This window comes from Patiria miniata, unplaced genomic scaffold (genome assembly GCF_015706575.1).
Source record: "Patiria miniata isolate m_02_andy unplaced genomic scaffold, ASM1570657v1 HiC_scaffold_3, whole genome shotgun sequence".
Lineage (NCBI taxonomy): Eukaryota > Metazoa > Echinodermata > Asteroidea > Valvatida > Asterinidae > Patiria > Patiria miniata.
Genome location: NW_024037069.1, coordinates 18,864,710 through 18,890,349, shown reverse-complemented (window position 1 = coordinate 18,890,349; position 25,640 = coordinate 18,864,710). Strand labels below are relative to the sequence as shown.

General features: G+C 39.9%; 3 protein-coding genes across 19 annotated transcripts in view; 2 read left to right on the top strand and 1 right to left on the bottom strand.

Moving 5' to 3' along the window:
* The window catches only part of LOC119738747, a 100,371-nt gene extending 97,383 nt beyond the window's left edge, over positions 1-2,988 (top strand). For all 13 annotated transcript variants that reach the window (XM_038213697.1, XM_038213695.1, XM_038213692.1 and 10 more), the window contains one exon: positions 837-2,988. In XM_038213697.1, the coding sequence (XP_038069625.1) occupies positions 837-1,027 (191 nt within the window). In that variant the 3' untranslated portion in view covers positions 1,028-2,988. The remainder of the gene's footprint in view (positions 1-836) is intronic.
* On the bottom strand, positions 2,792-9,003 carry LOC119738750 (derlin-1-like). The gene is made up of 7 exons (XM_038213699.1): positions 8,665-9,003; positions 8,068-8,179; positions 6,717-6,781; positions 6,067-6,093; positions 5,623-5,771; positions 5,003-5,113; positions 2,792-4,102 (listed from the first exon to the last, which is right to left on the bottom strand). The coding sequence occupies exons 1-7, from the start codon at positions 8,821-8,823 to the stop codon at positions 3,958-3,960; spliced, it is 768 nt and encodes a 255-aa protein (XP_038069627.1). The 5' UTR covers positions 8,824-9,003; the 3' UTR covers positions 2,792-3,957.
* Positions 9,004-9,779: 776 nt separating this feature from the next.
* The window catches only part of LOC119738743 (TBC1 domain family member 31-like), a 20,703-nt gene continuing 4,842 nt past the window's right edge, over positions 9,780-25,640 (top strand). The window contains exons 1-18 of one of the 5 annotated variants that reach the window (XM_038213676.1): positions 9,780-9,908; positions 10,527-10,654; positions 11,950-12,105; positions 12,543-12,658; positions 13,825-14,003; positions 14,543-14,691; positions 15,443-15,602; positions 16,302-16,502; positions 16,832-17,044; positions 17,547-17,629; positions 18,517-18,663; positions 18,774-18,907; positions 19,592-19,725; positions 20,572-20,751; positions 21,699-21,878; positions 22,857-23,062; positions 24,379-24,514; positions 25,297-25,389. In XM_038213676.1, the coding sequence (XP_038069604.1) occupies positions 10,578-10,654; positions 11,950-12,105; positions 12,543-12,658; positions 13,825-14,003; positions 14,543-14,691; positions 15,443-15,602; positions 16,302-16,502; positions 16,832-17,044; positions 17,547-17,629; positions 18,517-18,663; positions 18,774-18,907; positions 19,592-19,725; positions 20,572-20,751; positions 21,699-21,878; positions 22,857-23,062; positions 24,379-24,514; positions 25,297-25,389 (2,544 nt within the window). In that variant the 5' untranslated portion in view covers positions 9,780-9,908; positions 10,527-10,577. Of the gene's footprint in view, positions 9,909-9,994; positions 10,077-10,146; positions 10,221-10,526; positions 10,655-11,949; positions 12,106-12,542; positions 12,659-13,824; positions 14,004-14,542; positions 14,692-15,442; positions 15,603-16,301; positions 16,503-16,831; positions 17,045-17,546; positions 17,630-18,516; positions 18,664-18,773; positions 18,908-19,591; positions 19,726-20,571; positions 20,752-21,698; positions 21,879-22,856; positions 23,063-24,378; positions 24,515-25,296; positions 25,390-25,640 lie in introns of those variants that run through there. The other 4 variants (XM_038213677.1, XM_038213678.1, XM_038213680.1 and 1 more) reach the window with 4 other exon arrangements.

Below are 25,640 nucleotides of genomic sequence, written 5' to 3'. Positions count from 1 at the left end.
CAAATTGTCACACAAGCTCTTAATTTGAGTTTCATGTGTAATTGAAAACTTTGTTTGTCAAAGGAGAATTCGGGCGATTCACAATGCAGTGCGCCACCAAGAATTTGCCAAGGCGAATCCATTTTTTTTTCTCAAGTTTACGGTCGACAAAACATGGCCCATTTGAATGAGTGTCAGTAGACAACTTGAGCTAATATGTTATAGATTGGGGCATAGCGTTCTGCCGCCTTACAAAAAACACCATATTGATAAAACGAAAAGAAAAGGGCAAACAGACACTCAAATCATATGTTTACGAAACTACTGACCGGGAAAACAAACAATTTCAAATGTCCTGCGCTGTGAATATGTCGACCATCTCCCACAATGCACTGGGAAAAATTAACTCTCTGTGGCAAACTCTTGGTGGCGCACTGCATTGTGATTCGCCCGAATTGAGAGTGACTGTCACTGTACAAGAGCATGTTCATTTCTAATTTTTATTGTAATAGGTTTATAAAACACACTATATCTGAAGGACATACAAAGTGGCTGGTCTGGCGTGATCAGAAAATGAGATTACAGGAAATGTTTTGATCTTTTTAGGGAACTTACATCCTCTCCCATAAAACAACAGTGCTTCTGGACGATCAGGTTTTGATAATCCCTCATTTGAAATACTTCCTCGGCCCAATTTTACGGACCTGCTAAGTAATAATGAAATAGATAGCAACTGAGAAACCAGTCACTAGCTGAACCGTTGCCAAGACTTACTCGCTGGCATTTTCTGTCGCATGCAAAATTTTCTGCACAAGAATTTCAAGCCCCTTAATTTATACCCAATTCAATGATTGCAGGAAGGAGTCGGGATAACATCCGTGATCTCCAAGACCGTTCCCCCATACATTCCACGATGACCTGGATCATGGTATCGGTAGCCGGTGTCCTGGCAACCTTCGCTATTATCCTAGCTGCGATGTTCTGTCGCCTGGCTCCCCGCCTCACCAATCCGAAACTCCGTTATGACGAAGTCCCCATCGTTCACTAGGACGAGGCTCTGAAACGGAGCGTCATTTGTTTATTTTTAAAATAATGACAATCTATAAAAGCTTTTCTTTAAGATGTTTTTAAAAATTGCTTCTCGCATAAATTTCAAATGGTGACTGCTTAATAAAAAATATATATATTTGGTAGTTATATTAGAGAGGTGTTTTTATACCAAGTTGCTACGATAAGTGTATGTTTTATGATTTGCTGGTTTATCACTTATTGACAGAAATCAGATTGCCAACTCCAGAAGTAAATATGCACACTGTGTGTTGTAGCTACATTTTGATTGTTCACAAGTTGTGGCAGGTTGCAAATTTGTGTTCAAGTCCTTAATTATGAACCCAAATTTGTGGCAGAGTAAAGTATGGTTTAGTGTATTATGTCACGGGTTAGAACTGGTCGGACAAGTTGTCGTTTTTAACCAAGACATTAAAGCATATGTTGTTTAACTTTCAGATTATTTTTGAAACAAAGCAATAATAAGAATTTTAAATTTCCATTAAAAAAACAAATCCTCTAAAAACGTACACAACCTAACAAATAACTACCGACAGACTTTTTTTAGCACTCGATACTGCCTGCAAAATTTTGTTTGAAATAGAGTGTCAGACACTGTGCATGGTATCTTGGCTTTTGTCAGTTTTGTGGTTTTACCAGTTTAATCAATAATTTGTGTTCAGACAACTCCTTATTAATGGTGGCTGGTTTTAAATTAGTCAGAGAAAATGTTTTAGTTAACGTATTAATTATCTTGTACGTTAGATATCTATTGTTAGATTTAAAGTGAATAGATACAACCATATATGAAGGTTAGTGGGGCTGGTAGCAGTGTTTTTATCTGCGGCACACATCGCCAATGAATCATGATTATTCAGCTAGTTCGATGTTTATTCATGAGAATATAACAATGACGTCACACCATTGCTATCACTCAGTCATGCATGTACTTTGCTTTTCACAGAACGGCTTTCGTCGAGCTGCCACAGTGGCCCATGTCCATTTTCATCAAATATACTTGTCGGTTGGGATAAGATTAATTGAAGGGAAAACACTATGAGAACCTAAGTGTCTTCCACCCACACAGCGTGATAAATATTCATGTTTAGGATGCGTGATGTGATTGGTTAAAATACGATGCTGCAAAAAAAAAAAAAATACTTGAGCTGGTACTGCAAATTTATTTTAGTAATTAATTGATTTGCCATCAGTGTTTACATGTTATATTGTACCACTGGATGCAATTCTTTGTTTCAGTCGATGTTTTTAAAGTTCATGTGACCGAGTCAATCAGAACATTTTCACAAGTTAACATTTACAGTGCCAATGTGTTAGTAGCGAAGTAATGCCAAAATGCTATCAATGAGATTTTTGTTAAAATTGGTTAATATTTTTATGGCCATTTCTTTTAATTTAAGACAAATTTAAAAAAAAATCTGTATTTTGCTTTGTGCCTATCTTGGCCCTCCCGGTTTGATCCCACCCTACATTATTCACATATTATTCAGATGAGGAAGTTTATACTATTAAATATTTTGCTAGTGATATTAAGGAGCACCAATATTAAACCACTGAGACTGTGCAAAAGCTTTTTATTAAATAATTTCTTTATCAAGTTCTGTAGTGATAGTTATGAAGCGTAATGGTATTCATTGTAATTCCCTCTCGGAAAGTAAGCATGTGACGAACGCAGATTTCTTAGCTTTTAGAAATTCATAAACAGGATGAAAAGCAATAAAGGAATAAATCAAAGCAAACATAATTGCTCGTCATTAGAAAGTATTGATTTAATTACACACTAGTTGTATGACAGCTATGCTTTGCTCAATTTAAGTCAATCTGCATTTTACCTCATGTTTGCAATCGTGCATAAGATTATAAGAAGATCGATATTCCTTTAAAGGTCTGTAACGCATGGGTTTAATGTCATTAAAAATGGAAATATAAAGAGAGCAGACGTTTCTTCAAGATATTTTCAGTAAACTTATTTACACAGAAAGTAATTTTATTATTCAATCCAAAACCAATAAAATACCCCCCCCCCCAAAAAAAATGTTAAAGAACTGAAGATCCATCCGTATATTTAGTAGGTGCTTACACACTGATCTCAGATAAGGAAAAAAATGGTTGTTTATAACAGCAAGTAATAGAATCACAAAAAGTTTTTGAACAATTCAACTTTTCTTCACCTGACACATGACAATGGTTAAATTTCACTGCGCTACTAAGCACAAAAATTTGCTTAGCAAAAAGAAAGTCTGGCTTATAATTTCAGGTTACCGGCCAAAACTCCATGTGATGTTTATTGCTCTGGATTAGTATTGAGCTGTTGTTTGCTACAGCATGAAAATAATGTGTTTTGGCTGGTACACTGTTTTTATAAGCCATGTCTTTTTTGTGCTAAGCAAATTTTTTGCTTAGCAAATTTTTTTGCTTAGCAGCGCCGTGAAATTCGGCCCAGGTATGCAATTAACTGAGGTTAACATTTGATTTGAAATGTTACAACTTCTACAAAGATTTACATCCATGTTTTAAAAGTATTTTTACAGTTTTTCCCCTCAGACAAAAATCCATAACAAAACTGAAAAATGAATTAAATAGTGATCATAATAATGTGCCAGTGTATTTTTTTGGACACTGAAATATTTACATATATACGCACAAAGGCTGAACAATTGATGAGAGCAATACATTGTATTTTACAAAAACATGTAAATTTGCATGTTGGGTTGCTAATAGCCAGAATAATTCATTAGTAACATAACGGACCATCAGTTTATTGCCTGTTCCATGAATGGTCTCATACTACAGGATCTGACGTTCCCAAAACTTGGCCCTAAATTAAGCTAGAGTTCCCCTACTTAGGGGCCTAAAGTCTCCTGAAGCCGAAGGCGAACGCAAGATTTCGCAAACATCTCATGGCTGTGTCGGTTACTGTCCCCCTAACTGCTGCCCTTGTCCCCATCGATAACGCATTCCGGCAGGCTGGTCGTGGTTCTCCTCACGAGGGCGCCGGCTAGCTGGCGCCATGCCAAAACCACTCACTCCACCTTGCCGATTGGGGAAATACTTGTACCTGGTTTTAAAAAAGGTAAAAGTTTTCAACAGTGTCGTAAATTTTTGTTCTCGAGTTATTGACTGACTGATTCGCTGAGTATAATAATTTTCTAAAATGAGGCTTTCTGGTTCTTTAACCCAAACTCCCCAGCCTAATTTACTAGGAGCCATACCCATTCAGGCAAATTCCAACACCCACATGGGAAATTGTACACACGCACTGTTGGACTTAGTTTCTGGAGGTATGCCAACCCCAGTGTAAAAGACCATCTGTTTAGGGGTACTGTACCTATCCCAACAGATTTAAACACTAACCTACTGTTGGAGTTTGATTGGTTATGGGCTGTTAGGGTTAATAGCTAACCCTCCTAGCTAGTCTTCTGCACTTCACAACCCTTCAAGTTTTGCAAAACCAGTTTTGCCCATAGAGTTAGCGCCCACGTTTCAAATTCCTTTGAGGTAATCTTCTGTTGAGTGTTGATAATCCCTGCGCAGTTCTTTTGTGTGGTTAAGCTCAGGGCAAGCAGGCAGATTCAGTCATGCTTCACTGCTCTCCACAGTGCTGTTTGTGTGTGCAGTGACTCTCTGTGTGACACAGTTACTTTAACACTTCATATCCCTTCACCTGAAACCTGACCTGCAGGGTTTTATATATTGCTGTGAATATTGACTTCGCACGAGGAGGGTAAAAACAAAATTTGTTTAATCCTGAGATATTAGCCTGGCATTTCTGGTATGAAACTTCCTGAATCCTCCAAAATCCACATTCACTGCAAGAAGTGAATGGCTCATACTTTCAAGGGCCGTTACGTCACAATTCAAATGGCTGGAATCTATCTTCCTCAATCCTACAAAATCCTATTAAACCTAGTTAGTCTTGAAGGATCTGGGAAAGTTAGGTTTTAGAGACGGTACTCACAGAATTTCTGGTGTTCTGAGGAAGGCACGACCACCAAAGTCTTGGGGATACTTGAACATCAGAAAGAAGTACAGATGGCCGACTATAATGCCAAGTAGCTCTGAAAGTCCACTGAAAAGCAACGCAAAGAAAAACGAACATGAAGATACTACGTTTGGCAAAAGACGGGATAGTTATGAAACGAAACTTGGAACAATGAAATCTGTAAACTTTCAATAACTATGCTTGCCTTCAACGTGCATTTAGAGAAAAAAAAAATGTACCCTAAAACATTTTTTAACAAAGAAAGACTCCTCATTTAACCAGGGGTGTGAGTGACCACTGATTAAAATAGCAGCTGACAAAGGTGTAAAAAAGCTGAACTTTGGAAATCTCCTATACTTTTGTACACAGAAAGTGAGGGGAAAAAAAGAGAGCTGAAATCAGCTTTAAAGCTGAGATTTCACACCCCTGCTTAACAGTACATTTTTTTTTTACATATGGATTTTAGAAATTCAACAAAAGTTGGAAAACAAACCGCCTTTTCTCAATTCTACAAATTTTCCAAGACTAAATTTAGATGATCTTCAAGTTAAAATAGAGAACAGAGAATATCAAACTACAAGTTTCTGCCGACTTACGCCCCTCTGATGATCATGTTGAATGCAACCAGGACCCAGGGTAGGTACATGGCCTTGAACTGTGTGCCAAACCAGAACTGTACGATGGCGTCACGATTCAATTGACACCAAACATACAGAACGCTCAATACCATGGGATCCATCAGTAGCTACAAGGAGAAAAGACGATGCCAAAAGGTATGTGAGAAATTGGTAAAAATTGACGAAAATCCCCAAGATTTGGTAAAAAAATGTCTCTGTGCACCAGAAGGAACACGATTGTAGAATCCTGTAACTAATGGTTTTGTTTTTTGAGGAGTTTGGTGTGAGACAAAAACTTTTCAGAAATTTGTCACAAAGTAACTTTTTTTTGTTAAGCTTTTTTTGGGGGGGGGGGGGAGCCAATGTTATGATAAATGACTACAAAGGGAGAAACTGTGATATTAATTCAATTTAAACTCTTACCATCAGTGGTGCGATAAAACCAATTATCTGAATGACAGCAGGGTTAAGAACAGAAATAATTGTTGAAAATAAATCACAATTTTCCCAAACCCAAAACCCTTTCCATGTGATTTCAACCTCTCCCCCCCCCCCCAATAAAATGAGAAAACTCCTAAAACCCTTTGCATTCAAATACAAAATATAACATTTGTAACCCTCCTTTGCAAACATACATTCTATGCCAAGTTGTCCTTTCAGTCAAAATCAATCAAGTGACTGTTTTCAACAGTTATTGAATTCCCAGCCTACATAAAGCAGGATTGACTGGCTGTGACTGTTTATACTTGATACATCTTTGCTTTGTCTGTGGGTGATTGATAAGCCAGCTGTGCCCACAACTTGCCTGCTTTGTCTGTTCATGGTCTGTTGACTGAGTTTGACTAGTCACAGTGCTTGCTTGACATGTGATCTGACTGAAGGTGTTAAAAGTATAGCAGGGGAAGTGGATGGACATTTTGACTGTCTGTGACTGTTTAAATAGTAAAGGGTTAATGAATTATAAAGGCACTGCCCCTTCTCAAAAAGATACACAGAACTTAACTGCAATTTCCTTTTGTAATAAATTTCACTCCGTCTGCCTAATTATGACTGTTTAATTTTTAAAAGGATACAACAAGGCAAATCCAGTTGAATATCAGCATGAACAAATAATCCGCAGGCCTGCCATCAAATACACCTGTGAACAAGAGAAACTATGAATTTCAGCATTCCTAATGAGTTTGTTAACAATCTTGTCAAGAACAAAAGAAAAAATTATATAATCTGAATCACAATTATCAATCCATCATTTCTTTATTTAACGATTCTAGACTTCAAACCAATGTCTGGAACTAATAAGAAATTCTAACTATTTTGGAAGGGGTGAGGGGTGGGGGGGGGGGGGGATTGGGAAAGACTTCAGAGAACAAATGAGCTGTACCTGTCTCAAGTCGGACGGAGTAATTGTACATGAAGTACAGGGTAATTAAATAATGGAACCCCGTCCGTGGTGACAACGGAGCGTAGAACAATGCTGTCACAGGCCTCCACAGCTATGAGTCCAGGCCAGCAATCGGGATGGAATAAAACATCTTGAAATGTGATATCATTTGCTCCTTTGGGGGCGGGGATTAGGAAGGGCTTGCTGGGAGACCAAAGCAAAAAGCCAGTTTGAAGACATGTTGCAGCCACTGTCGTAGCCCCATAAATGTGGCCAATTTACTGGACTACCTCCGTTAATAAAGGTCACACTTGGAACATGCACCCGAAAATGTAGAACTTTGTTGAATTTTTTGATTTTTGCATTTGGACTATATTTGTAGTATATTTATGCTTTAGAAGCATACTCGCCCTCTTTATATTCATAGAAAAGTGGTCATGCATTTTTCAGACGTCTATTTGTTGTGTAATTTGTAGGTTTGTTTGCACACGTTTGCGTATCTAAATTCCAACATCAAATTACACAAAAAATAGACGTCTGAAAAATGCAGGACTACTTTTCTATCACTGTAAAGAGTGTGAGTATGCTTCTTAAGCGTAAATAAACTACAAACTAAATGTGAAAATCAAAATTTGACAAAGTTCTACATTCTATGGTGCATTTTCCAAGTGTGGCCTTAATTGTTTACGGGGGTAGACCAGTAAATTGGCCACATTTATGGGCCTACGACTGTCGTAACATGAATTGCAGTCCATCATGCTTTTGATCAAGGGTCTCAGAAACTTATTTTGTTGCATGCTTGACTGCATTTCACGGAATATTCATGTCTACCATGTCTACTGAACTCGGCTGAATGGTTGGATCTGACACATTTTGTCTGACAATTCACATCATAAAATATGAATTTGCCAAGCGCAGAACTTCAGCTGGACCAACAGTGTGTTTTACTCCGAGCCCAATGACAAAGCAAAACAGAGAAGGCAAAAAGACCACCGTTTTGCCGAGGACAGTAGACAGCGACTATCCCATCATGCAACACTCACCGGTCTCTAATCTACGCGAGTAGTTGTACAAGAAATAGAGCTGTATGAGGTAGTGGAAACCAGTCATCGGGGTGATAGGGTAGTAAAAGAGGGCAGTAACGGGGCGCCAGATCTGGAAACCAAAGGCAGGATTAGGATGAGAAATCAAGCAAGAATTGGGAAAGGTACACAGACAATAAAGAAAAGATTGCAACTGCAGTATCGACCAACAGCACAACATGGAAAAAAAATTAAACATGAACGTTGAATTCAGATGCCACTGAAGTTCAGAACTGAGAATTATTTTTTATATTTATTTTTTCAAAATATAGGCCTATAAGCCTATATATGCAACGACTGACCAACATTGAGGTTATCGGGCGGAAAAGGTGATCGTAAATGTATAACCAATAATATGAAAATCAAACAATAATGTTAAAACCCAGGACAAAATTTTAATCTTGATTTTCACATAACATTTTGGCCTAGGGGCCTAATCGTTTGGGTCATAAATAACATGCCCAAACAAAATTGAACAGTTATTGTTTTATTTATTTTCTTAGTGGCATTAACTTTAATTTAACATATTTAAGTTTAACCAAGTTTCTTTTAGTTTACCTGAAATCTATAAACCACTTGCTGGAAGGTCAGAATCAACCACATGGGGTTGAGAAGACCGAATTTCGCGGCCAACGGAATGACCACAGACCCGGTAAACCATCCCCGCGTGATCTGGGGGATTCCACGGTACCAATCACCAATGTCACTTTGGGCCATGTTGCTGCTGGCCGTCCTTCCTTCTGAAAAAAAAGGAGAATTACTTAGTCTATTTTGCAGTCGAATAAACAAGTCGAACCCGGTGATTTTACTGATCAAGCACTAATGGATTGCGTGCGTTAGCATTACGTGGCGACTTCCAAGTAGGTCGGTAAAACAGCAGCAGTATCACAACCCAATATAACTTAACTTATGATAATTTATGCTTGGGTCACAGATAATTTATGCAGATAATTGCGTCACTGGTAATGAATTATGCAGCACACGAAGAGCCGCTGATGATTAGTCTTGGCCCAAGGCGCTAGTGATCGATAGTGGATAGTGCATAGTGCGCCCTTCAATGGCACAAAATTGACCCATGGAGGAAGGAGATCCTTCCTCCATGATTGACCTATATCGCCGTTTGCGAGTTGGCCACGCCCCTTAGACAACCTTGTGAACCTTTTTGCATGCTAAGTTTTGTTTGGCTCAGATGTTCCACGTTCCGCGTCCATTTGTATTATCATATAATTGTACAATATTTCACAAGCTGTGTTGACGCGATTCTAACGCAATTCTACCGCGATAGGTCAATAAGTGGGTTTATCGCACTAGCGTCTTGGCCATTTCATTTAAGCGTTTTAACTTTTTCTCTATTTTCTCCATAGGCTTTCCTAGGAAATCAATCAGCGGTCGAGAAAAGCTTAAATGGCTCACGGTTGTAAACATATTCGTGCTACACGTGCAAGCATGGAGCTACAAACATGTTTAATTTATTGTTCGAATCTGTACAGACGCACAGTCTTATTTACATAAAATGGCCCCGCCCCCATTGCTACGAAATGCTCTTGGTCACTGACGTCTCGGGCCAAGACTAGCTGATGATGAAAACATGAATAATTCATTTCTAATGATTACAAATTCCAGTTGTGATACTGCCGATACACTTCGCACCTTGTAGGGCGCCCTCAAGAGATGAAACCAGAAAACCCTCCCCAAAGCGCCATATTGAAATTTCTTTTGAAACGCAAAAACGGGATAAGCTACACATTTTCCAACGTATACAGCGCTTAAAAACATGTTGGTATAAACAAGCCTCAAATGAGGTATTATAAACCAAACGTAATGGTCATGTTGTTATTTTTGGACGGCATTATTTCCTAGAATGTGTAATTTTATGACTTTAAATAATTGCATTTGAAGTTTAACTCAATTTATCGTTAAAACAAATCAATTGAGGGCGCCCTCCGTAGTTTGTGGTCTCCAAATTCAAGGTGCAAGCCTTTTTGCAAAATTCAACAGCTCGTGCACACATCGTTTCAATGACTTGTAGTTTCGGCTTTCGGGAGATAGTTCCAGTTTTTCATTTAAGTAACATCTTACCAAAAAAAAAAAAGGCGTTTTCTTTAATTTCATTGGTAGGCCAATCTTTTTTATAGCTCCATGGGGGCCTACCGTATACCCGTTATGATTTTGCATGCATGTGGCAAACTGTTCATGATCTCTCGAAACCAAACTGTGCATCGTGATGTGCGCATGTGCATTGAATCGCAAAAAAACATAATTTAATGAAATGACTTTAAATATATCTTTATGTCCATACATTTTTTGAGACAATGAAAATGTCAAATTAAACTAAGGCCAAGGCCTACCGTGGGCCTAGGCCTAATGTAATTTTTTTTTTTTAAATAATTTTCTCCCAATTTTCTCTCTATGATGTTCAGTTTGGAGTTTGGAATTGGAGTAGAAATGACGTCACTATAGCATAGTGCACGATGCAGACATGTGATGTGAACAAAAAAGAAGCAGGCAAGATTTGGCTGAGGAAGCCATCTCCTTCTGGTGACGATGGGTAGGGAACAAACAATAAATGAATGGAATTTCCACCGTAGTATAGAGTCCAACATTTATAAATAAATGCAATATTTTAAATTTCTTTGGAAAGAATTCCATGCACAGCCCCCACTCATATTCCTTAAAGGGAATATACAACATTTGCAAACATCGAAAAATAAAACTACCAAGTTTTTGCGAAATACCTTAATAGGATGTTGGTAAATGACAGTCTAAAGCATCCTGTAAAATTATGGCACCTGGTATACTGTCATTTTCAAGAAAAGTGGTATTTTTGTATCAATTTCCAACGCTGATCGGCCGATCAGCGTTGGAAACAACTGGCTTTTTTTCAAATACTGGCCCCAATTGACCATTGTACTTGTTTGCAATCGATTACAAACCTATGAACGGGTACGAGCCAGCTAGACTGGTTCCCTGACCTTACAATTCCCCAATGTATGTAAACTGCTCTGTTTCTTCTTATATGGAGTCAGGGAACCAGACTACAGGAAAATGATCGTTTTTCTTGGTTTTTATAGCATTTTCGAACCCAAAACCTCCAAAAAGTCAGTGTAACTATATTTGCTTTATATTTCCAACCCCCCAATTCCATCCATTTCTGAAAATTACAGCAAAAGCAAATGATGTATATTCCCTTTAATATGACCTGAAAAGTACCAAAAGTTGTAAATCTGATGAAGAAACACTATTTTAGGAGTGCAAAAATTCTTTGATAATACTTAAACTTTTTCTGTCATAGCCCATAGACTTTGTGCAGGAAGTCTGAGTGGAGACCCTGTATGGAATTCTTTCCATTTCTTTCAATATCCATCACGTTAGGTCGGACCTTAGTGGACCCATAAAATTATAAATTGGTATCTTTTAAAAAAGTTGGTCCTTTTTCATCTTCTTCCAAAATAAAATTTTGAAACCCCCAAAATGTTTTAATCCAGGACCTTAGCCAAAGAAAAACAAAACAAAACAAAAGTTTCTTGTCCCCGCCTACTTCCTTTTTCCCACCCACCTTTTTTATTTATCATAATTTGCAATAAATGTTATCTTTTTAATTGTTTCCAGCAAAATTGTAGCTATGTATGGAAGTTCAAAATCTGGTAGAAAGGGTGACGACTCCTTGGACACAAAAGTATCGGCAAAATAAGAATCCATCTTTCATTTTGAAATCTCTGTCATCTCTGATGAAAAAAAAGGGCCTCCTTCCTTTTTTTCAGAAAGGATGGATGATAAACATTTTTTTCCATTTAATTCAGTGAAGTGTTTACTAAAAGGTAGTACTTTCTTGTTTTCACCAAGGTTGATGATACAGATTAAGCACGATGTCAGTGGGCCTCTTGCACCAAGCGGTCGGCGAGTGCGCTTCCTCCACACAGCATTCAATAACACGGGCGACAGTTTCATCGCTGGAGACCACCTTGGAAACATTTACATCTTTGATCTTTCCAAGAACAGGTTGGTTAAATATAACCTTTGAATTGCATACTTAAGAGATAAGTTTTCTGCTCCTGTGTTAAAATTACTTCTTGGCAATTCTAATGTTATCTTACAAAATGTTTATCAGTGACAAAGTTTTCAAGAGCTCAGTGAATAAACCTGAAAATGTATTTTTTCAAATCTTGTACATCCTTCATCTAGTAATGGTCAAGGAGATTATAGACTACGATGAGTTTTGGATCTTTTCTCTGAATCATTAAACAGATACCATGGTTAACTGGCTCTGTCACAGACATTACACTGCCTTTCATAATGCTGGACTAGCTTGTATGCACTCTTTGTCACAATGACACATGAGATGACACGTTTCATTCGCAAAAGTTTTACTAAAATAGCCCTTTTTTAAACTGAAATAATAACTGAAGACACCATGTATTATTATGTGTGTATCGCAGGTTCCAGTTGGTGCAGAAGACAGGACAGGCATGTACATCCCTTGCGTTCACACTGCGCAGGAAGACAGAGTACCTCGCTGCTCTTGCAGACTGCTCCCTCAAATGCTTCGATACAGGTGAATCTTTGACCTCTGATCTGATCTAATATTCCCTTTGTTCAAGGTCTGAAATGTCAAATTGAGTACTGGGATGTCTTCAGTGGTTTTTGAGCTTTCAGTTATTTCATCATTTTTTCTTTGTTATCCGGTAACAATTTAAACTTGTAAACTTATAATGCAGAAAAAAAAATATAAGACGTCTATATTTCTATACAGTTTTATTGAGCTGCTAAGGAAACAGTCTTGCTTAGCACAGAGAATGTTGATGAGCTAAAGTAGCTTGTCGGCCAAAGTGTCTTGAAATGTGTCTTCTGTGTTATCTCAAAAGCAGTGCATGTATAGCTATGAAACTGTATGATACTTGATGGATTTTTTGCATTGCAGCAGTCTTTGAGACGCTTTTGTTCCTTAGGTATAGGCACGAGTAGGCCTCTTGTGCATTGATTTTTACTGACTAAATTTAACTAAATTACCCCCAAGATGGCTGCCAAACGCAAAGGGTCAATTGAACGAGTTTCAGTTTTGGATTCAGTGAAAGATGGGTGTGCCATGTGGGCTCCGTGCGCCAACAAGAGAGGGCGCTTTTCCACTTTTGAGAGCCCCATGGACGGGACACACCGCGTGTGCTTACTGGTTCACGACGCGCGACTTATTTTATTCTAAATGTGCACAAAGCCATGGCGTCTTCGCGTGAGGTCAGGCGTAGTCAGCAGTGCGCTCGAATGTCTCTCACAGTGGTTCCCCCAACTCTCACTTTCTTGCCAATACTTGGTACTTGGTACTTGGTTGGTTCTTCTCCTAAGGACTTCCACAAGGGACTATAACAAGGAGGCCAGAAACACCGGGGCAAACCCCTTCTCTTAGCGATAAGTGTTACTGGGTTCTTTTACGTGCATTGCATTACACAACACACGGGACCTCCGGCTTTACGTCCCATCCGAAGGACGAAGCAATAATGGTTAAGTGCCTTGCTTAAGGGCACAAGTGTCCGGGCCCGAGCTCGAACCCACGCCACTGTTTTCCTCTGAAACACCAGAGCATGAGTCCGGTGCTCTTAACAGCTAGGCCATGACACTCCAATGAGGGGGCACTTGTGCACGGAGCCCATAACAGTTCAATTCATCCCTGAAGAATTGGACTCGTATCTTTTTGTTTTTATTCTTCCCATCTCTACCATGTCTCAGATTCTAAGGAGCTTGTGGCCTGGATGAAGGGCCACACTACCCCCATCCACTCCGTCTCGGTCCACGCCTCGGGCCGCTACGCTCTCACCACCTCCTCCGACACCAGCCTGCTCTGGGACTTGGACACGTTCACCAGAAAACGCAAACTCAATGTCAGGGATGCAGTCGGCATCTCTAAGGTTTACAAATCCGTCATTATTTTTAAAGGCATATCGGATCAATTGCATTTATACCTTAAGTAGCCTACCGAATTATCATCAAAAAGCTTACTTAGATTAAAGATCGTACTGGTTACTACCCCGTGAAATTATATCGTCTGGCTTGCTGTCATTTAGAAGAATTCAAGAAATGTAGGTGATTTCCAACAATCAGTCTGATTTTTGGAAAAAAGAGTTGTGCATGGTTTTTCGTCGTTTTTCTTTTCTCAAAAGTATAATATCCACTGAGGTAAAACTTCAATAGGTTAGATTTTGAAACTTTCTTCTTTGGATTTTGAATAGTGTTATTATTGGAAACTAACAAAATGCATGAAAAGCAAATGAACCTAAATGCCTTTAATGTTTTTTTTGCCGATGAAAAGTGGACAGTAATTGTCGTATTCAGGGTTTGTCTACAGTAATCCGCACATTCTACATTAATTCTCCCAGGGTTTCCGCATTTTTCCCAGTTTTTCTAGCTATTCCCAACCTTTCCTCTTCATTTTCCTCATGATTGTCAGGTCTTCTTCCTGCCTCTGAGTAACACCATCCTGACCTGCTTCCGTGATGATTCCATCTTTGCATGGGAGTCAGACACCCTCCAGTGCAAGTATCAGCTGCCCATTCCCCCTGGCGACAGACCCCACTACAAGGCATTCGCCACACCCCGGTAAGTCTTACGAATCCGCTAAGCCATACAAATCCGCTAAGCCATTTGCTTAGAGGATTTTCTTGCAAATTTCATGGGATCCTAATGGAGTACTTAAGTGGATTTTAGTATTGGGTACTGCTTTACGGGGTATTACTTTATACTTTTGGGGGTATTTTCAAGCTTCAACTGATTTATTTTCCAGTAATTTGTATATTTTTTGTTTTCATGGGACCTTTTCATTGGAAGTAAGCCTTTGTAATTGGCTTTTTTTGGGGCTATCCTAGATGAAATCAACTGCCCTTTATTTTTATTTACTTACCCTTGTATTGTTTTGTGCGGTAGCTCAGTTTATAGAGTTCCAGTCAATTTGTTTGTGGTTTATTTAAAAGAAACATTTACTAAAATTTAGTTAAGCTGAGACAGCGACTTACAACAAATCTCCAAAGTCACCTTTTTAAAAAAATAAAACAAGAGACTGAATTATTATGAATTTGCGTTGGGCTGATGTAAATCAATATTAAGTTTTGCCCTTCACCGACGTATAAACACTGTATACTCAGTGTGTTACCTCCCAAGTGAAAGTTGGAAAAAAAACACTCAGGTGGGACTCGAACCCATGACCTACTGCTTTCTAGTGCAGACGTCTTACCTCTCGACCACCGAGCTAACGGGATCGGTTGGCTGGTTCGAATCTAAAATTAATGTTAGAAATGAAATTTAAGCATCAGTTGAAGGAACACTTGTCAAATTTGTTGCCGATTTTCTTCAGGGACGGGCGTCTGTTGGTCGCTGGGGGAAAGTCTCGCTTTCTTCACGTCTGGGCCCTGGACACCCGACACCTTCTGCGGGTCATTGAGATGCCAACCAAGGTACACGTCGTCAAGCAAGTGGAGTTTCTCCCCGAGAGTTTTGACGGCGGCTCAAGTCAGGTAAAAAAAACTTATTCAACTTTCATCAATATGAGAGCCATTTGGCACAAATTTTGAAGTCTGGACAGTTTACAGATTGCTGTGGCACCCTTAAAAATTCAATCTTTTATGCAGCATTAAACCTAAGTTATGAGTTTTTGAATGGGATTTCCAATTAAACTATTTGCCCACTATATTAAAGATTAGTGGCTCAGCTCTACCTTTCTCAATACTGAAAAAATATATATAAAAAAACAAACGGGTGTATCTTTAACCCTAACCGAACTCAACCCATCAAAGTTCAACAGCAGGTTTTGTTTAAATCTGTTGGGATAGGTACAGTACCCCTAAACAGATGGTCTTTTACACTGGGGTTGGCATACCTCCAGAAACTAAGTCCAGCAGTGTGTGTACAATTTCCCATGTGGGTGTTGGAATTTGCCCGAATGGGTACAGTTCCTAGTAAATTATGCTGGGGAGTTTGGGTTAAAGATCTGCTAGGGTTAGGGTTGATGAACTTTCGATCCCAAGCTTCTGATACCCTCCAACATCCTCCACTTTCAAGGAACCCAACGACACGTTCTGAAGTACTTAGACTTTCAAGTGCCATCGATCCTCATGTAAAGCAATGGTTAGGGTTGATTCCGCCAAAAGGCCAATTACTCAAAAGTATCTCTGGCAAGTTGTGGCTCATTTTGTTGATATGATATCTCTTTTCAGGTTGTGGGAGCTCTAAGCCAGGACGGCATCATGCGCTTCATCAACGTCACTACCTGCACAATGCTATGTGATCTAGGCAGCCTGCAGGATCGCGTCGTGAACGTCTCGGTCAGCCCAGCCGGACGCCATGTTGCCGCGGTGGTGGACAGTGGATGCATCAATGTCTACAGCGTGCCTGCGTTGATGTCGGATTTCAACAAGGTATGAGGTTCTCGAATCACAAATCCATCACAAGTCCATCACAAATTTCATCAAAAGTCCATCACAAGTTAATCATAAGTCCATCTTAAGTCCATTGCAAGTCCATCACAAATTTAGTCCTAAGTCCATCACAAATTAATCATAAGTCCATCACAAGTCCATCACAATTGTATTTGCTATAACTTCCACTCAAATATTTTATTACATTTTAGTAATTATTATGTGAAAACAATATTTGGCATTGCTTCTGCTTTTGAACATTTGAATGTTTTCCTTTCAAAACATTTTCCATAAGATTGATTGACGTTAAAATGTTTTTGTCTCTTCAGCCACCACCAGCCTTGGTCAAAGTTGCCTCCGGCAAGACCAGAAAGAGAGACACATCCAGTGATACAACCACAACCACACTCAGGTCCATGACCCCAGGGAGACTTCAGATGCCTGGGGCAGCAAGGGAGACACCAGGGGTGACGCACAGGGTGACAACGGGGGTCAGGCGACGGGTGGGGGAGGAGGGGAGCAGGACGTCAAAAAAAGAGGAGGTATTTGGAAGTTTAGCAAATCTTAATTTTTTGTTTAAGTCTTTCCATTATGCAATGATCTCTTGACATTTTGACCAATCACAGCCATGATTAATGTCCCTCAAAAGTCTGACATGCCTGCACTTGCGTTTGACCCACATGTCTGGAATATGGGCTCCATACACAAGTACCCCCTCAACGGTAAGAAAGGGAGAGTTGGGGGAGACCACTGGGAGAGACATTTGAACGCATTGCCGACAACGCCTGAGGCTCACACAAAGACGCTATGGCTTTGTGCACATTTAGAATAAAATTAGTCGTGCGAACTTTGTGCTATATGCATGCAAACCAGTACTGCACAGGGTGGGTCCTGTCCATGGGCCTTTCAAAAGTGGTAAAAAAGCGCCCTCTCTTGTTGATGCACGGAGCCTATATGAGAGATGCACCTGGTGTAGCCCTTGTGCTCAGTGGATGGAGCAGACTGAATCGGTCAATTGATACCTTCTTATTTTTGTCCGTCTAGATTTCTGAGTTGCCGGAGGGACTCGATCTGAACAGGTTGCACGCCATTCTCAAAGGCTATGGGGAGTATCCAGCCAAGTACAGGTGAGTTCTCCTTACTGTTGTCTGAGTAATTTACTAAGCAATAATCAGCCGAGTACCAGTCACAAGCAGTGTACATCACATGACGTTTTGGCTGGTGACCTGGGATCAAAGTCATGGCGCTGCTTAACAGATAGCAGAAAAGTTTCAGCAGAAAATTGTTCTAACCTTGAACCCTGTTTCTTGGTGTGGATGTGCTAACGGTTGCGCGCAATTGGAGATTTCTGTTGCTACGTCATTAAGTCATTGTTACGTCATTACTGAATAAGTTACGCAACTTTTTCCTCTGAGCCTTTTGCTGTGCTTACTGCTTACCGTGTCCATGAAATACCCAGAGGCTCTGTAAGCATGAAATCACGTGCTTAGCAGTGCCATGAAATTTCAGGAAGTTGCTAAGAAGAAAATTCTGTTTAGCAAAAAAAAATTCTGAATACCAGTCCCAAGTAAATATATCTTGCATGACTTTTTGGCCGGTAATGAACCTGTTTTTGTTCAGCAAATATTTTGGGGGCTTAGCAAATTTCTAATTTTTTTTTTCTGAATACCAGTCCCAAGTAAATATATCTTGCATGACTTTTTGGCCGGTAATGAACCTGTTTTTGTTCAGCAAATATTTTTGGGGCTTAACAAATTTCTATGCTCAGCAGCTCCAGGAATGGACCGTTCCAGATTTTGTGATTAGCCCCGCCCACCTTGGGTTTAGTTTGACAGAGCTATCGTGGTCACCTGATCAAAAGTTGTGATCTGATTAGTCAATGCACTGTTTGATTGACAGACAGGGAGGGTCTATTACCCCCAGAGGGAGAAATCTAGGATGATGTTGATGAACGGAGAAATAATGAGCACTAGAAACCAGGCATCGTCTAATTGTAAAGTGAATTTTTGTTCAGGATGTTCATCTGGCGTTCTGTTCTGCGTCTTCCTGAGAACCACACAGCCTTCAGTAGTCTTGTAGACAAGGGGACCCACATCGCTTGGGCCAAGGTGCACGAGACCTACCCCATCAAGAGCCGGAAACTACTCAGGGTTCTGCAAAGGTACGATTTTATCCCCATTTGTGAGATTAAAATCCTAACCCTCTCACGTGAATCCTGAAGCAAGTTTACGCCGCTAATGAAATCAATCACATTTCCCTCTCTGCCAACAGGACCTTGTCTGCTTTAGCCCACTGGTCTGCCGTCTTTGGAGAGGCTGACTTCCTTCCCCTCTTGACGTTCCCTTTTGTGAAGCTGTTCCAGAACAACCAGCTCATCTGCTTTGAGGTCCTTGCCACTGTCTTAAGTAAGAGCTTCTTCTGTTTTTTGTTTTAGAACCAGTGTTTTATTCGGGTCCATTATAAGTCATCATGCGTCCTCACAAGTGCAAGAGTCATTCAGTCTCAATTCAGGTCACAAGCTTTTCAAATGAGTAGTGACCACAGCATTGTTTTTTTTATGGTATAAGCAGATATTTTTGTGTGTGAACTTCAGTAATGATCAAACTAGAAAGCACTCTAAGAGCGCAAACCTCCACCAAGGCTAAACAATTCCCCGCCATATTGTCAGTACACCCAAAAGAAATACTCGCTTAAATGGTCAAGAATCCTTAAAAAAAATCCTGGATCCAGACCCAGATCCGAATCACTTCCAAAAACTAATCGATTTGTACTTGCACCAAGGGCCACCCTAGAAACATTTTCATGCAAATCCGTCCATAACTTTTTGAGTCATCTGGTTAACAGACCAACCAACCAACCAACAAACTAACCAAATCGGATGAAAACATAACCTCCTTGGCGGAGGTAATAAAAGGCTCCCAGCTATTGGCAATTTCTTCAATCTAGGATATTTTGACTATTTTGTCTTTGGTTATTGTATAAGCAGATTATTTTTGTGTGAACTGCAGTAAGGCTCAGGGCTATGAACAATTTCTTCAATCTAGGATCTTTAGACCGTTTTTTTTTCTTCTTATTTTCTCCTTCATCAGGTAATTGGTGTCAGCTCTGGTTTGAGTTCTTCCCCAACCCTCCTGTCAACGTCCTGTCTATGGTGGAGAACGTACTGGCTTACCACGATCGGGCCGTGCTGCAACATTTTGTCAAGTACGGCGTGACCTCTCAGGTATTATTCTAACAGATCTACTATTACAACAAAAGCAGCAAGCATCACTTTACAAAGATCAAGAAATAGAAATTGTATCTTGAGCAAGCTTGTAATTTAAGTTTTTCGCAAGCTCTCTTATAAAGTTATGTTAGGAAAAAAAACACAACACTATTAACCCATTAGTCCCTGTACTGCTCAAATGTGACCTGTTCTGTCAAAATCAGACTTTTCTGGGCATAAGGTCCAAAATGAGATTTGTGCTACTGTTAAAATATGTACATTTCCCTTTTAATAGGTGGTTTAATTTTTGAAACCTGTAATTCCTGGGCAGAGTTATGCTATTTTGAAGTTCATTGTGTTGAAAAGTAGAAAACGGAGAAAATGGCCACGAACGTCACAAAACAGTAATTTCTTTAACTGATATACCTCAACAAATCATCAAAAATACCATATTTAGAGTTCAAATTAGGGTTTCAAACTTTTATAGTATATTTTAGACATGTTCAGGATTACAAATATGCAAAAATTAGAAAATCGAAAAAAATCACCCCACAGCGTTTTTTGGCCCTATCTCAATTTCAACCTCTGCCCAGAAGCGTCTGCTTTTGACAGAACAGGTCACAAATTGTCCTGCCTGTTACTCTTCTATACCGCCACAACCACCCCAATAATGTATGGTTTGATCAAAAAAGAAATTGATACAACGTACAACAGGTGCTATTGCCTTAACTTAGATCTCCTTGAAGCAAACATATTCCATCCCAAAAGTGGATAATTCAGATTGTTTGGTATTAAACTGACTGAAAACCTTGATAAACTGATTTCATGCAATCACTCGATATTTCTGAAACTATCTCATGATAGGTCTACGCTTGGCCGTTGCTTCAGACGTTACTGTCAGAGGTTGTGACTAAGGAAGAATGGCAGCGATTGTTTGACAACATCTTCACCAACCATCCAGCATTCTTGCTCATCGTCGTAGTCGCTTACATTGTCAGCTCCAGGCAGCCTCTGCTACAATGCACTGATGTAGATGACTTCAAGGTATAAAGACTTTTAATACATTACAATTGTAAAACAGTTTTTGTAAAACGTGATGAGTTGTCAACTCAATCACAGACCCAAATACACAACAATCAGAAGTCATAACAGAAGTCAGTTACAAGTCAGTTTGGAATTGAATCAGAATTCAATCAACTAGTCAATCACATTACAAGTACGAGTTAAGCATAAGTCAATCTAACAAGTCAATTAGCTCAACCACAAGTCCATCACAAGTCAACCACAAGTCCATCACAAGTCAAGCTCAAGTCCATCACAAGTCCATCACAAGTCAGTCACAAGTCCATCACAATTCCATCACAAGTCCATCACAAGTCCATCTCCAGTCCATCACAACTCCATCACAAGTCCATCTCAAGTCCATCACAAGTCCATCACAAGTCCATCACAAGTCCATCACAAGTCTATCACAAGTCCATCTTAAGTCCTCAGAATCCCATCACAAGTCTTCTCAAGTCCATCACAAGTCAATCACAAGTCCATCACAAGTCAATCACAAGTCCATCACAAGTAAAGCTCAAGTCCATCACAAGTCAACCACATATCAATTATAAGTCACTCCTAAATCCATCACAAGTCAAAACAAGTCCATCACAAGTCCGTCTCAAGTTAATCATAAATCCCTCACAAGTTAACAAAGGTCAGTCATAAGTCAATCATAAATCCATCACAGGTGAACCACAAGTCCATCACAACTCAACCACAAATTCATCACAAGTCAACCACAACTCAATAATAAGTCAACCACAATTCAGTCACAAGACCATCACAAAATCATCACTACTCAATCACAACTCAAATCACAAGTCAATCACAATTAAGAGGAGGAGGAGTAACAACAAAAGGAAACCCTTGTCACAGTTCATTGGAAAAGCTTGTTTTTTGACCCAAGTATAAGTGCATGATAACAATTTGTATCCTTTGTCCAGTACTTCGTCCACCATCGCAATGCCGTACACATCGGCACAGTCATCAGCGAAGCATATCGTCTGTGGGACGGCACACCCGATGACATTCACCCCAAGAGAATGCTGGACGACTTCAAACCCTTAACCAAGGGACAGTATCCCATATTCAACAAGTACCCAAAATTCATCGTAGACTATCAGGTATGGAAATAAAGAATTGAACAAACCATCATATATGCCATATATGAAACTTAAGCCGTGTCCGAGTTACGTGGCTGTGGCTTGACATTACACATGAGTCTATGGTAGCGGCTGCAGCCACTTCGCATAGACTTGTGTTTAATTGCAAACCGTAGCCAAGAAATTCAGACACGGCCTTAGTCTTAAGTTTGACCCTTTCATTCAAAATCAAATTGTTCTTTGTCACTGAGGAATGTTTCAAGAAGCGATTAAATATTGAGGCTGATTTTAAAACACAGGTAGTTTTGTCCATTTTTGCCTCGAAATAGACAAAAGATCTTTGACATTTTTCAGCAATATTTGAACTTGCTTGAGCTATTCCAAACCAGAGTCATCAGTAACATGTAGCATTTTTAAGATTTTTATTGCTGGAACTTCAACAGCATTAATTTGTGCATTGCTGTGGTAGCGTGGTTGTGATGCACAAATCCAAACTAAAAAGTTGCCCCTTAGGCCAAAAAAAAAAAGTCTCCGGTTTCTGGTATGGAGCTTGCCCAAAAAGTGGTGCGGCGACGCGGCTTTTTTTTTTTTTTTACCTGATTTTTTTGCTTCAAATGTCGGCTGATGACTGCAAATGGTGCCCGACTAAACTTAGTGCAAATATATGGGAGTCCAGAGAGGCCACATAAAGCTTATTCTCGACCATAACCCCATCTAAAAACACGTTAAAATTGTGCAGCAGCAGGATTCCAGTCAAACCAGTGCGTTTGGCGGTTTTGAGACATCATCTTTCATTGAAAAAAAAAATTTTCATTTTGCCGACGCGCATGGCTATGGCGACGCGCGCGCATACCAGAAACCGGAGACTTTTTTTTTTTGGCCTTACTGTTGACATTAACATTGAGTAATCAAAATATAATTATTTAATCACAAGAATCTATTGCAAAAGTGTGTCTCTTTTTCTAAAATACCATCATTTGAAATTGTTTTGCCATCAAGGCCCAGGAGCGGGAGCGAATTCGTCAGGATGAGTTGGAGTTCCTCCACCAGCGCCAAGCGGCCGCCGAGCTCAAACGAGAGCTGGACAAAAGACAGAGCGAGGAGACGGCGTGGTACCGACAACAGAAGCTGCTGAGAGACGCGGAGGAGCAAAGAAGGAGTCTGGTAGCTGAGGAGGAGCAGAAACTCATCGATCAACGAGTCAGGTAAGATAAGATTGTAGGATTTGGACAGTAAGTTTAAGTAAAGTCTGTCACGAGCCAATGTGGCCCACCAGGCCGGCGTTTATCTCCGGTTTCAGTGGCATGAAACAACTGAGAATATTTCTACTCCCCCTGGATGGGATGCTAGTCCATTGCAGGTTACTCCCTGCTAATGCTGGGGAGTGTGGCATAGTGGTTAGGGTTGGTGACTCATGATCAGAGGGTCAGGGGTTCGAATCCAGCTGCTGGGCATATGTTGTGTCCTTGGGCAAGCCACTTTATGCCCACTTGTCTTTCCCCACCCTGGAGTACAAAGGGGTCTTTGGAAAGGGAAGGGGGTTTTTGTCAAATTATTTTGAGAGTTTAAAGCTATAGTCCATCATTTGCAGCTATCCGAAAAGTAGCTGGCGTAATTATTGTTGAAAAACATACTTGGTTGAAAGATAGTAAGGGGACTAAACTCCCTGTGAAATTATTCTTTCTGGCAAGCTGTCATTTTGAAGTAATCAACGAAAGAAGGCCTTTCCAACGGTGCTTCTTAAGACGCACCGTAGGAAAATTTAAATTAGTAGTTCGTTTTGTTATTCGGCAAAGCGCGCGCAATCATTGGCACGACGCACACGCGCGCGCGGCTGCTATAATTCGTCGGATCGCTGCGCAACATCGCGTAGCTGCAATCGGCTCAGCGAGAACGTGTCTGGGACGCTGAATTCAGGCGCAATTCAAAACATGATTCAGCAACTTTTGATTTGAAATTGAGATCCTAGAATGCTGTTTTTCTCGGAATATACAGCTGAAGCTGAGCTGAAACTTCATTAGGTTAGTTGTTCAGTACCCTTCTTTAGATTTTGAGCACTTTTGTTGCTTCAAACGAACAAAATGCACAAATTACAAATGATGGACTATAGCTTTAAGAAGAAAGGAAGGAGGATTCTGTGAGGATGGACAGTTTCAGATTTTCCGCCCCACCCACCTTTGGTTTGTGTACATTTCTTGAGTGACTTTGACTGAACTACCGTGGTCACCTGACCAAAAATCGTGATCTGATTGGTCAATGTGCACTGTTTGATTGACAGGTAGGAAGGGTAAATTGATTGCAAACCTGTGGGTCGTGTGATAGCTTGGTTTCAAATTGTAGATATGTGTTTCTTTGTTTGGTTTGGTGGGGGTGAATTGAAGGTAGAGATCTGTAGATCAGTGGGCCAGATGTCGGTGTTGCTGACAAGCCTCAGCCAGCTTGAAATTTGTTTTGTCATTTTATATATTTTCTTGTTATCAGGAATATTGCTGTAATCCATGATTCTCTACATTGTTTTCAGATTGCAAGCGATGAAGCGAGAGTTGCACATCCAAGAGCTGCAGCTCCTGGACGGAGCCAAGAGGAAGTTTATGCATCATCAGCAGACGCAGAAGGAAGCTGAGCTCAGCAGGCTGGATGACGAGATTGCTAGAAAGGTAAGAACACACACTATTTGATGTCTCAGAGAGATAAATGTGAACAAACAGAACATGGCATCATTGCTGTTTTATGCTGTGGTCAGGCTGGTGTATTGGTTCATTCCTTGCCTTCCACCTTGGGTGACTTCACGTGTGTCCTTCCTGGGCTAATAATTGATTTGAGTATTTTAAAAATTTACTGCTTAGAATTTTGTTCTGCAGGGATTCTGACAATTTTGATATTGATATTTTCTTTCTTGTCTTCTCTCAATTCAACATTGTTAGGATAAATTAGAAAAACTGTCTACTTAATGGAAGAAAGCAAATTTACACGAGCAGGTATTCTGCTGAACCCCATAAAACCCTGTAAAACCTTGAGGAAAACCTTGAGTAACTGCCTGTTTAATTTGGCATTCTCCAATGACCTAAGATGTAACGGCACCGCACAACATTTTGTGTTGTTGAAAAGAATGTTGCAACCTGACGCTGCTTTTTTCTTCATATATCATCTCAATGAAGGTCAGTAATTGCAAAAATGATGATAAGACATGAATCTGGGACTGAGAAACATTTCCAATTTTGTTAGGAAATACTTAGGAAAATTTTCGTGACTCTACATAGACTTTGTACACGGCTGCTGAAGTGGCGTCAGGTTGCAACATTCTTTCCCTGTTGTTTGTCAAATTTCTCTCGAATGAAATTGGCGTCTTTGGCGGTATCTATCAATAGGTAATAGACAACAGTTGATTGTTTGTATCTTTGAAACTTTTTGATGGGATTAATTTGCATGGTTACCACAGAGTTTACTGCGAGAGCAAGAAACCAAGGCAGCAATGGATGACGTAGAAATCCGACGGATGGAGCTGCAGGCCCAGAAACAACTCCTGGAGCAGGTATAATCAATTTTGTGGGTTTTTTTGTAGTTAGTACTTCACATGTTACATGCAGAAGAGGGAACCAAAACTGGGAAGTCTTGTGATGATGTTTGACCATAATATGACTAGAGACATTTTCACTCAGATGTTAGTGTGCGAGCACGAAAAACATTATGAGTCATCCACTAGTCAACAAGTAGACCTTGATTTAACTTAGTCAAAACCATCACCCTTGTGCACTGAAGATATGGGTTCTGAGAGCTTTAATT

Coding starts and splice junctions, on each gene's coding strand:
- LOC119738750 (XM_038213699.1), bottom strand. CDS start 8,823: ATGGCCCAAAGTGACATTGGTGATTGGTACCGTGGAATCCCCCAGATC. Junction 5,772..6,066: donor GTTTTATCGCACCACTGATG/GTAAGAGTTTAA, acceptor TTCTCCTTGTAG/CTACTGATGGATCCCATGGT. Junction 4,103..5,002: donor CTCAGAACACCAGAAATTCT/GTGAGTACCGTC, acceptor TTTTAAAACCAG/GTACAAGTATTTCCCCAATC.